The 12,751-nt window shown below is 39.0% G+C and overlaps 2 protein-coding genes across 3 annotated transcripts in view; one reads left to right on the forward strand and one right to left on the reverse strand.

The window, feature by feature from the left end:
* Positions 1-12,751, reverse strand: part of TANGO6 (transport and golgi organization 6 homolog) — a 184,705-nt gene that overhangs the window by 119,180 nt on the left and 52,774 nt on the right. For both annotated transcript variants that reach the window (XM_024733730.1, XM_024733734.1), the window contains 3 exons: positions 12,544-12,676; positions 10,614-10,805; positions 2,463-2,597 (listed from right to left, as the gene is read on the reverse strand). In XM_024733730.1, coding sequence (XP_024589498.1) covers positions 2,463-2,597; positions 10,614-10,805; positions 12,544-12,676 — 460 coding nt within the window. The remainder of the gene's footprint in view (positions 1-2,462; positions 2,598-10,613; positions 10,806-12,543; positions 12,677-12,751) is intronic.
* On the forward strand, positions 8,779-9,051 carry GNG10 (G protein subunit gamma 10). The gene has a single exon (XM_024732707.1). The coding sequence runs from the start codon at positions 8,779-8,781 to the stop codon at positions 9,049-9,051; it is 273 nt and encodes a 90-aa protein (XP_024588475.1).

Here is a 12,751-nt window from a genome sequence, read left to right on the forward strand (position 1 = left end):
AAAAAAAAAAAAAAAAAAAAAAAAAAGAATTCATCAGATTAATCACAACCACTAGAAGGTAAACTCCATGAGGGAAAAGAGACACTTGATAAATAGTTCTTGAATGAGTTCATTCTATGACACTCTCAGAAAAAGTGGCATGAGATCTCAAGATTTGTGTTCAAAGTCCCAGCCCCACCAAGATCAGGTCTGTTCCACGCAGCAGTGCTTCAGAGGACACTATGGGCCCTGGAACATCATGCAGAAACTGCTTCCTGAGGGGACAGGCAAGTTACCAACATACTTTTACTGGTGACCAATCCTGACATTTAGAAAAAAATAAGTTTGGAAATATGGTTGTCTAGTTAGCAGACTTAAACCTACACTTTCTCCAAATCAACTCCTCTTTCTAGACACTATGTTCTAATAATCATCTTAATTACATAAATTAGAAAGGAAAGAAAAAGAAGCGTTCAAATTCTGTTAGATCCTGTTTCATTAGTTAAAACAATGAATCCTAATCAGGGATAGGTATTGAACACAATGTAATTTTCTAGACTCTGAAGCAACAACCTAGCCAATGATCATCTGAAAACATAATTCAGAACTGTGACTTTTTTTTTAATACAAAGACAGAAGACCTAGCATTACTATAGAAGCCACTTATAAATCCTTAAATCAAATGGAAAAAAAATTAATAGGTCTAGGGCAAAAGTATAGGAGTGACGTGTTTATGTTCACTTTAAGTGCAAAGTCAGAGGAATCAAGATATAATCAGTGAGTCAGGATGGCTCATGGAAGGGCAGGGACAAGTAAAGGATGTACATTTGCATCAGTCTGGTGAGTCTCCGTTAGAATATGACTAATTTACATAGCCAGCCCCCAAACAATGGGCTTCTCAAATAGGAAATGGAGATTTCTGTGTTCTATTTTCCATTTGGGATATGGTTTGAATTTCTATTTCTATTTCTTATTTTTAAAATATTTCTATTTTTTAAATAAGAAAAAAGAAAAGCAAAAAAAAAAGCACACTCTCAACTATGGAAATAAAGACTATTCAAATCACTATTCTACCAGAAAAACACAAACCAATCAGTTCAACTAAATCCAATAACAGTATAACTTAAGAAAAACTATTCCATTGGGGAACTTCTCCTTGACAGTTCTAAACAGCAGGACTATAATATGACTCTAGCAACTGAACCAACCATGTTTTTTTCAAACTACATGGGAAATATAAAATTAGGAGTGCTAAGTAAATCTACCAAGAAATGGGTTTCACATTAACAACAGGCCCCAATAAAATTTCTTTTCTTCTTAAGGACAGCCTAGAGAGAGTCAAATTCTAACATACCAAGCATCAGTATCAGAGTTTAATCCTCAAACTCAAAAATCCATTCCTTACTCATTGCTAAGAGTTACGTCCAGTTTGACTTCAGATCAGATTTCATAATACTTGCACTAAACCTATTCTGCTTTCTTGCGGTCTTCTAATCTAATGTGGTATGTCACACACATGTGCCTACCTTCCCACCTTATTCTGACCCCTGGTCTCTAAACTCAGCTACTCAGGCCTTCTATCAGTCTCTTAAGTATACCAAGCTCTTTCCTGCTTCCCAGCCCTTGTACATGACGTTTCTCTAACTGGGAGAGCTTCCTCCATCTGCACTGTGCACATTCCCAAACTCCTATGCAACAAGTCTCAGCTTAGACTTATATGTGTGTCCTCAGTGGAAACCTTCCCAGCCTAGGTTAGATGTTATGTTCTCTTGGCACCCTCCACTTCTCGTTTGAGGTACTTCATTCAATTCTAAGTATATTTTTTGAAATAGTCATTTAATGTCTGACTCCCTCACTGGCTTTGAGTTTCATGAGGGTAGGGACCATGTCTATTTGTCCACTGCTCTATTCCCAGCACCTTAGCTCAGAATCTGGCATATAACAAGTAGGCAATAAATATTTTTTGAGTGAATAAATTTTAAAATTATATAAAAGATACATGCACTAGAAACAAAGCTTTAACATGCTACATGATATGAGTTGAACAATGGATCCTGTGCTAAAATGAAACTATTCAAAACATGGAATCCTAAGCAACCAGCAGGTTACAAAGGTTCTCCCCTGACTACAGCAGTAGGGACAAGGGCTGAGCTTTGGAAAGCCACTACAGTGAGGGCCAGAGAATCTAGCGTTCACCACAGATGCAAAACACTGTGCCAGGTATTTCCAAATCCAGCTCGTGCCAGGTCAGAAAGGGTCCTACCTTACTGATGGGGAAGTCTACCCAGGTAACAAGGTGGAAGTGTTAAAGTTTTCTTATCCTCCACTTTGGAGAGAATTCTTATTAACAACCTGACTTGTTTATCCTGGTTCTCCTGTGTGCAATATCCATTCTGATTTCTCACAAGGGTATGAAAGGGAAGCAACAGATTTTTCTCTTCTCTTCTCCCTCCTTTCAAGTTTGGTTCACATCTGCAACTCACCTGAGTGGCTCCTCCCAGCATGACGGCCACCAGCCCCATGGACATGCTCAGTGTCTGTGATTCCACAGTGCTCTCTGCCTGGTGGGCCAAGCTTGCACATGCTCGCTGCAGGGTTGCTGCTACAAAGTCCACAACCTACCACAGAAATGGAATTGAGAATCAGTGAGGAGTAAGGAAAAAAAATCTCAAAATTCTCTTTACATCTTACATCTACCTCCTCATCTTTTCCCTCATCAACATCACGATAGCAAGAAGCTTCAAGAACAACTGCTACCATGTAGCAGGCATGGCGCTCAGTATTTTACATGCACAAGCTCACTTAGGTCTCCTATCAACTTTAGGATGTACTCTTGTCCTCATTTTCAGATGAAGAATCTTAGACTTAAAGAGGTGATCTGCTCAAGGCCATACAGTCAATAAATGAGAAAGCCCATTTATATTTTCTCAGATCTTTTAATACCCCAATCCACCTTCCTTTACTTTTCATGAATTTTGCCAGGAAATTAAAATGAAAAATCATTTGTTACTTTCTGACCATCTTAGAGTGTCCCAGATCTGCTTCTCCTAATGAGGATTGCTCTTCAATGATTCCTTCCCCCCGTTTTGACAGTCTAGTTCTAGTAAGCAAAGAAAGGGGGAAGAGGCATTAATTTTATTTAGAATTCAGTGTCCTCAAACAATCTACACAAACGATCCAGAGTCATTTTTTAAAGTATCCAATAGTTTTAAAGGATTAAGATTATTCATATATAAGATTTTACATAGCATTTGGCTAACAACTAAGCCTTAAATGGAATTAATTTGGTCGGCATCATTTTAACTGGGCTTGGATTAATCATCTTAAGTAGAAACACATTTGAATAAAAGACAGCCTACACATACCCATACATGCATATGCACACACGTGCACGTGCACACACTCACATGCACATTTAGGATTAATGGCTCAAAAGGGAAAAATCATTTTGAAAATGGGATGGCTGAAATAGGTCTAAATATGCAAGCTTGCATGTTTAACTCTCTGGGCAAATCACATGCTATGCTAGAATCTTTATTGCAGGCTTAAAGTCAGGAGAATGGCTTGTTAACACTTGTCTTTTGGAGCAAGGCAGGAAACTAGAAAGGTTATTAAAAGTTCCACTTACTGTAATGAACCATGCTGGTAACGGCAATTTTCACCACCCTCTCTGCCTAAGAACTTATTGATTACTAGAAGTTAAGGACACTGGCTTTTCCCAGAGAAACTGGTGGATCTACCATCTTGGGCCACCTGTTTTGCCTCCAAAGAGTTTTCTAAAGCACTCCTTGATTATAGGAAGCTTCTATTTCACACAAATATACTGTTAAATTGCTGGAACAGAACACTATCTAGTCTTCCAACTTTTTCTAAATTCCTCTTCTCTATGTATTTAATATTGCTAAACAAGTAGTATGATCCTATTTTTGTTAAAAAAGAAACTTCCAGTTTGTATGTAAAATAAAAAACCTGGGGGCTTCCCTGGTGGCGCAGTGGTTGAGAGTCCGCCTGCTGATGCAGGGGACGCAGGTTTGTGCCCCGGTCCAGGAAGATCCCACATGCCGCGGAGCAGCTGGGCCCGTGAGCCATGGCCACTAAGCCTGCGCGTCTGGAGCCTGTGCTCCGCAACGGGAGAGGCCACAACAGTGAGAGGCCCGCGTACTGCAAAAAAACAAACAAACAAAAAACAAACCTGGGAGCTGTTAACTGGTGTTGACAGCCAGCTGTTATTGTCATTTATGAAGTACCCTTTCCCCCAAACCTTGTAACAACGAAACCACTATACCCCTTTGGACAACAGCTCCTCCCCTACTATTCATTTCCTGTGATTTTATGGGGCTGCCAGCCACAAGAATAGTTATGTGACTGATGCCTGTTGTAGAATTTATGTATATTGAGGAGACACATATTTTTACTTAAAATTTTTTATAAAGCTACATAATTCTAAAAGCCAAATATTCCTGACAGTTTATAATGAAAAATGGCAGTGCCCTACCCCATTTCTCCCCACCTGATTCTGACTCTAGAGGCAACCAGTTTTAATTATTTAGCTATTTAATTTAGTGATAACATTAAGCAGTTACTATTTACCAGGTACTGCTCTGAACATATTACAGGTATTTACTCATTTAATTGTCACAATAATCCTATGGGGATGTGTAAACCTGCTGCCAACATTCTGGCAACTGAGTGCAAGGGAGCTGAGGCCTTACTGCTGAGTCTGCAGGCATCGACTTAATCCTCCCGTTCTGCAGTGTGCTACTACCACCCAAGTTCAGAGTATTTGGGTTCAACCTCTCTCAAGAATAAACCTCCAGTCTTCTGCTGCGGAGGGGAGGTAGCTGTACAAAGTTAAGGAAGAAGTCAAAGGGTTTACCTCTTGTGGAGCCTTTCAAGCTGGTTTTTTTTTTTTTAAAGAAGATGTTGGGGGTAGGAGTTTATTAATTTATTTTATTTATTTTTGCTGTGTTGGGTCTTCGTTTCTGTGCGAGGGCTTTCTCTAGTTGTGGCAAGCGGGGGCCACTCTTCATCGTGGTGCACAGGCCTCTCACTATTGCGGCCTCTCTTGTTGCGGAGCACAGGCTCCAGACGCGCAGGCTTAGTAGTTGTGGCTCATGGGCCCAGTTGCTCCGCGGCATGTGGGATCTTCCCGGACCAGGGCTCGAACCCGTGTCCCCTGCATTGGCAGGCAGATTCTCAACCACTGCGCCACCAGGGAAGCCCTCAAGCTGGTTTAAGCTCTAAATTCAGCTCCATCTTTAGAGCTTATCTGGTGCCTGCAGTCCTTCTAGGGTTCTGCAAGGAGAAGTGACTTGCTTCTTTTTTTCATTTCAAAAAACTTTTAACAGCTCTATTGAGGCATAGTGCTTTGCTTCCTGACTTCTTCCATGCAGGCACTTAGCTTTCCATTTTCTGAAGTTGCTGAATCAGCTACTATTTTCCAGTTTCCAAATATTGTTATTCTCTTCTCTAATGTGTCTCCTCCTCTCCTGCTCTGTTGGTCCTTGTGGTTTCCAGAGGGAACAGATAAACACTTTTGTTCAATATACCATCTGAATCAGAAGTCCCTACTTTTTAAAAATTTGTACTTCTGTGTTGCTTAAATGTTTTTACAATGAGCACATGTTTCTTGTGTTAAAAAATTTTAACATACGAAAAAGACCACAGCACGTAGAACCCCTTCTATTCTGCCAATTACAGAGATCCAGTTACAGAAGGGTGCAGACTGTGGCAGTTTCCTGGAAGACCAGGAAAAAGGGAATCTGCTCATTCCACTCCATATACACTGGTGCCCTTGCTGATCCCTCCTCACTCCAGGCATGCTCCCTCTCATCTGGAACACTCTTCCCCTAAGTATCTCAATAGCTCCCTCCTTCCCTGCTTCAGATCTTTGCTCAAAAGTCACTTTCTCGCTGAGTTTCTCCATGACCACCCTATTGACCTTACCACACTCCCTTTATCATCCCCTTTCCTTGCTTGATTTTTCTCTCTGGTACTTATCACCGTCTAACGCCCTGTGTGTTTTTGCCTACTTGTTTACCATCTCTCTACTCTCTTTCTCTCCCTCTATGTAAATGTAAGCTCCATGAGAGCACAGATATGTGTCTGTTTTGTTCACTGCCGTGTCTCTGATACCCAGAAGAGTACGTAGCACATAGTATGCTCTCAATACATATTTGCGGAATGAAAGAACTCGGGAATTGGAACAGGGCTCTGTATCAGTACAGACTGTTCCACGCCTCATTCCTCTCTGCATCACCTCACATACTAATATGCCATCTGCCAACACACTTTATTGAATTTTTAATCTTTCACCCATGAATACTTCTATATGCATTTCTAACAAATAAGAAGATTTGTTTTTTATATAACTACCATACCACGACTACACTCAATAAAAATTCCTTATATCTTCTAATACCTGGTCCATGACTGTCGCAAAAATGTCTTCATACAATTGGCTTGTTTCAATCAAGATCCACACACTGCATTTCGTTGATATGACTCAAGTCCCCAACAGTCCTGCTCCTCTTTAATGCCATTTATTTGATGAAGAAGCTGGGTCATTTGTACTATGGAATTTCCCACATTATGGATTTGGCTAATTGTTTCCTCATGGCACTTAATTTGCTCCTCTACCCTGAGTTGCCTTGATCAGATTTAGGTTCACATTTTGGGGGGTTTGTTTTGTATTGTTTGGGGGTTTTGAGGGGAAGAACCCTTCCCAGGTGGTATGGCATACTTCCTATGGCATTACATGAGGAGGCACATAATAATGTCTGCTTCTCATGGTGATGTTAAGATTAACTGGTCCAAAATAAAAAAAAAAATTTAAATAAATAAAAAAAGATTAATTGGTCCAGGCTGAAATATTCAGGTTGACATTACTGATATTTGCATTAACCCTGAAATCCACCAAAAATAAAATGTATAGACAGATGCGAACATAGATAAATATGTGATAAAGCATGTATAATAAAATGTTAATTGTAGAAACTAGGTAGTGGGTATACAGGTACTCACTATAAAATTGTTTCAAATTTGAAAGTTTTTGTAATAAAATGCTGGGAGAAGAAAGGAACAGTTGGTTTGGGTGCCAAATGGCCTAATACATTCATTATAAAGTACCCCTAATGGTTTTAGCAACATTGATGATTGTTACCTAGATCCATTTTGTTATTAGGGGATTGCAAAATATAATTTTCTAGTTCTCTTTTTGAGTTTTTCAGCTGTGGTTCTTATACAAAGAAAAAAATTTCTTCGTTGACTAGTTACACGGGAAAGATAAATGCTTTATTCATTCCCTTCATTTATCAATTTACAAAATAGTGAACTGATGCCTCAGCAACCTCAAACATGTCTTACAAGAGATTTTTCGGGGGGGTGGGAGGGGACTTGACATGTTTTAATCCACTGTAGGTATTATTCTTTGTAATGCTCAAATTGTCCTACCTGTGGTCAACAGGAGCCCCTCCAAGTTGGCTCCTGAATGCCACTGACATGAGCCCGCTAACCTCGGATTGCTTCAAGATGCCCTGAGGCTTACAGTACAATTCCTGCCCTAGACCCGAATGAACCTTTAATCCAATGAGTTTTGTGTTCTTTTTGTAGGAGATAGTATTTAGAAACTATAATCTGGTACTGGGGACAGTTATTGCTACTGGATTGTCATTGCTTCTTGGCATTGACAGTGGACTGAGCTAGAAAATACCTGCTTTTTAAAAAGAGAAAAATAAATTATGAGTTCATATAAACACTTCCAGTTAGAACTTAATATTATAGGAGTTTTACTCGTTTGTTTGTTTGTTTGTTTGTTTTTTCAGTACGCAGGCCTCTCACTGTTGTGGCCTCTCCTGCTGCAGAGCACAGACTCCGGACGCGCAGGCTCAGCGGCCATGGCTCACGGGCCCAGCTGCTCCGCGGCATGTGGGATCTTCCCGTACCAGGGCACAAACCCGTGTCCTCTGCATCGGCAGGCAGACTCTCAATCACTGTGCCACCAGGAAAGCCCTACTCAAGTTCTTTAATTTTATGTTTATAACTCTCTTTCTTATGCTGAAAATCTTGTTTCCTAATTATGTTAACAAAACTACTTATAACTTATTTATTACTTATATCTATACACTTGTGTATTTCAAAATAATATACCAAAATTATCACTAGCAGTAAGACTACCAAATGCAGTTCAATTTTTTGTGTGTGTGTTTCTTTTTGTCCTGATATGTTTTAACCTCAGCTGACGATAATTTAATGGGACAAATCACTTTTGTATCAGCCTAACACCACCGTTCCTTAATTAGGAGTAAAAGAAGATAAGTGGGAAGGCTTAAGTCATATCAGTTTTTAGACCATTTTCCTTTCCAACTAGCATCCTGAGACAAAAACATAAAGTCTGGATGAAAAAGTCTTTAGGGAACTGATATAATAAACACAGGAGAAACAAATCACCCTACTAAATAATATGGGGTCAGTGAACTGAAGGAATAAGAGGCCAGGAAAGAAATAATGAACATAATTCTCATTAAACAGGCACGATAAGTCAGAGCTGACAGGCAGCTGCAAATTTTCTCAGCGGGAGCTGTAGTGAAATGCTGCTTAGCAACACCGGAAGGCAGATGACAATGACGATGATACAAAGAGCTGGAGAGTCAGATTTAAGCGTGACAATCATACCATCTTACAATTGACTATTCACCAACCGAGCAACAACTAACTGTGGCAAAGTGGTAAAATATAATGACTACACTGCCTATACTTTAATACTTTTATTTTCTATTTTTAAAAAAGCTGGTAAAAATAATGTCTGAGCCATTAAATTCAGGCACTGATTCACATAGTTACTCTACTCTGAAAGCATTAAAAAAAAAAAATCTGGGGGCCAGCGTGAGCACCCTGCAGCGCCTGGTGGAGCAGCTCAAGCTGGAGGCCGGTGTGGAGAGGATCAAGGTCTCTCAGGCGGCTGCAGAGCTTCAACAGTACTGCATGCAGAATGCCTGCAACGAAGCCCTGCTGGTAGGTGTTCCAGCCAGAAGCAACCTCTTTCGGGAGCCCAGATCCTGTGCTTTACTCTGAAGACTGTAGGGAAGAAGTCCGCTGAGGAATGCTTTCAAGCACCAAGTGATGAATGACTGCCTCCAAATCTCATGAACACACTTCTCCAGCCAAATGACTTTTAGATATTTCACAGGACCTTTCCTGTGGCCTGGTCCTTTAGCCAAAATTCTACAGAAATTTATGAGTTTCTACTCAAGGAAACTGGGTGAAGGAGTAGATTTTAAATAATAATGGCCTGGTTCTTTGCTGAAGTGCTTTACACTTAAACAAAAACCTTACCACCAAATATACCAAAATACACCTCTTTCATTAAGTGTTTCTATACTTGGAATGTTACATATGTTTTATTTACTAGATGTTTACATTTCGGGAAGGAAAACAGTATTGTTTGTCAAAAAAAATTAAATATTTGTAATTTGTTGTTCCCGACTAAGATTTTTATACCATAACAAAATTTGTTCTTTTCTCATGAATTTATAATTTCTAAATGAAGACAAGCAAGTATAAAATTGGGGGAAGAATGGGCTGTATTAATCAAATGATACCTTGATTTTTCTAAATAAGAAGATTGTTTTATTTTGAACACTAAACATGAGAGCTGTTTCTTAGCAAACTTGTTTGAAAGGACTAATGTTGTATTGTGTATTAGATTGACCCATCCTGTATATGAAGCAGATTTGATCTTTGTCTTCTTAAGTTCCTCTACTTTATAATGGTGGTTTTACTTTAAAAAAATACTAAATTATTTCATGTCTTTAAAACAATGTTTAAATGTGATCTACAGAATATTGCAAATGATTAAAAAAAAAGTGATGTGAAAATATTACAACCTAAATGAATTCTCAATGTCACAAGTGTTTTACTTTGATGATGTGCCTTTGATTTAATTTGGGACACTTAAAAGAACACTTTATTTGTGCTTGTTATAACCTTTGAAGAGCTTGGAAGTAAAATTTCTGCTAATGACAGCCAAAAAAAAAAAAATCTGAAAACTTCACAGGCAAAACAAAACAAACACTCAACACTTCACAGGCTGTTGTGGAGATAAGCTGTGAGTTAGAGGACCTATACAATTCAAGGTGATCTTATCATTAGTGATTTTTTTTTTCAAATTTGAGTTTTAATCATTCTCAACTTTTAATGCACATTAGAATCATCCATGGAGCTTAAAAAAATACATATGCGCAGGCTCTAATGCAGCCATGCTGAATCAGAATCTCTAAAAGTGGGCTAGGCATCAGTATTAGGAAAAAGATCCCAGACAATTTTATTTGCACCAAAAGTTGAAAACCACTGTGATATATAAATATTTTAAATAATTCTCAGTTTCATGTGCATGAGAAGCACCTCAGCAGTTTGTTAAACATGCTGATTCCCAGGACCTATGAAAGTACTGATTTTCTTAGCCTGGTGTGGGCTCAGTAATTTATGTTTAGCCTGAATTCCAGGTAACACTGATGCAGGTGTCATCAAACCACACTCTGAGTAAACATTTCTTTGAACATTTTGGGGAAAGAACGAAAGAAACCGAAATAGACAAATACCACCAGGCTGGGAACCGGCATGTGGCCGTCACTGACCTGAGTGATGTTTGTGAATATCTGCTCAGACATTCTCTCACACAGAACAGCCGTAAGCTGGAGGACCAGCAGCTTCCGCTCCTGACCTTCCACAAGAAGAGTCTGGTGCTGCTCTAATTCCAAGAGGCTTTTGCTGGAGAAGAGCTTTGATTTTAACTCTGCTTCATCTTCCACAGCCATGTGAGTCAACTCCTATCAGTGTGGGAGAAAAGAAAAAGAGAAAAAAATCCTGTACAACTACGGATTTCAAAAACAGCTAGAAAACTGTTTGAAATGTGTATATAGAGAACCAGTCTGTTTTCATTACAGCATTATGTACAATAGCCAAAAACTGGAAACAACTTAAATGTACAGCAATAAGCATAAATTGGGATGTATTTATTACATTGCAGCAGGTGAGATAAATGAACTAGATCTATATGAGTATCAATATAGAGGGATCTCAAAAACGCGGTTGAATGGAAGATGTAAGTTGCAGAATAATACATATATCATGATACCAGGTACATGAAAATTTTAAACTTCATAATAAAAAACATACATACAGACAAAGAACTAATTTGACAGACTACTTACTTTATCACTATTTTTATGATCTCTACCACTAGCTTCCCTTGAACTGAGGTCATATAACATTTCCAAACCTTTTTTAGAGACTATTACATGCTTTCAGCACCACACCTCTTTTTCCCTAAGATATTTGGAACTAAACTTCTACTAATAGATAATTCATTACTGTGGGTTTTGTAAGCTTTTCCCTAGCTTTCACACTGTAAATTTCCTTGGGAAAGGAAATCCTTAGGTTCCTTAAGAATTCATGCTTTACCTTAATAATTGACAGTTTAGAGGAGTGGTCCTCAACTGTTTCTGGGCAATTTTGCTCCCCAGGGGGCACATAGCAATATCTAGGGACATTTTTGGTTGTCATAATTGGGAGGTGACACAGACATCTAGTGAGTAGAGGTCAGGGATGCTGCTAAACTTCCTACAACGGACAGGAAGCCCCCACCCCAAGAAAAAATTATCCAGGCCAACACGTCAATAGTACAAAGGCAGAAGAACCTTGGTTTAGAGCAAAGCCCTTTGACTTTTTGTTTTTTAAACAAATTTTAAAGAAATTATCCAATTAAGAGGGTATTTTCTTGGAATGTTATTTATAGTGAATGGCTGGGCAGGGGGATGAATGTGAACATGGGAGGTGAGAAACATCGAAAAAGTATCACCCACTTCAGTTCTAGGAATGTTAGCCCTGATTCCCTCCTTGCATTCTCCCACACCCACACCAACCTTAAACTCCACAGACATTCTCTTAGAGTTGACACTTTATTTAGGGAAAACACTAAAGAAGGCAGAGATGGACAGGGAATCAGAGATATCGGCTTATGGTCGCTAGCAGTACAAACAAGGAGTAACAGTATGGGGCATAAGTTACTGTCGGAGATTAGGGCAAAAGGAAGCACAACCACCAGGCTAAGAAACACACCCGGAAAAGGTTTCAAATGGCTACAAAATGAAATGAGAGAGGCAGAACTGCTAAATCTCCTTTGCAAATACCTGACAAAACAATAGTCAGAAAGGATAAGGGATTACTCTACAGCTGTAAAACCTACTTTAACTTCCAAAGAGTTCTTAATGTCAACACAGAGCAAAGATTAACCCTTTAATAGATCAACAGCTCTACTTTGGTCATCTCTAAAATTTCAGTGCAGATTATCTTGGAAAGTAGTTCAATCATATGTGTACTGCTGAAGGTAAATTTCTTTTTGACCAAACCAAAGGCTACTAAAAAATAAATTACCCTTATGTCCTCTATTTCTCCTAAATTAAGATCTAATTTTAGGACCTAAAATTATGACTGCCTTGAAAATTCAAAGAGGCTCCTGGTACTATCCTAGAATAAAGCTCATCATGAACTATACTTAGTTCTTACCTTCAGGCAGAAGATGAAGAAGTCACCTGCCAAACCACATTCCTGGCAGTGGGACAGCAAGTCCCCAAGGTGCTCTACCTGGCACTGCTCTGAGGACACCTTCTGGTATAGGGCTTCATCTTCATCTTCATCACTGCAATGCAGGGTAAGATTTATCACCCAGAGAAACTATTTTTTTGGAAACCCCATTAATAATCTTTCAAAGTAA

This window comes from Neophocaena asiaeorientalis, unplaced genomic scaffold, assembly GCF_003031525.2.
Source record: "Neophocaena asiaeorientalis asiaeorientalis breed wild unplaced genomic scaffold, Neophocaena_asiaeorientalis_V1.1 scaffold90, whole genome shotgun sequence".
In the NCBI taxonomy this organism is placed as follows: domain Eukaryota; kingdom Metazoa; phylum Chordata; class Mammalia; order Artiodactyla; family Phocoenidae; genus Neophocaena; species Neophocaena asiaeorientalis.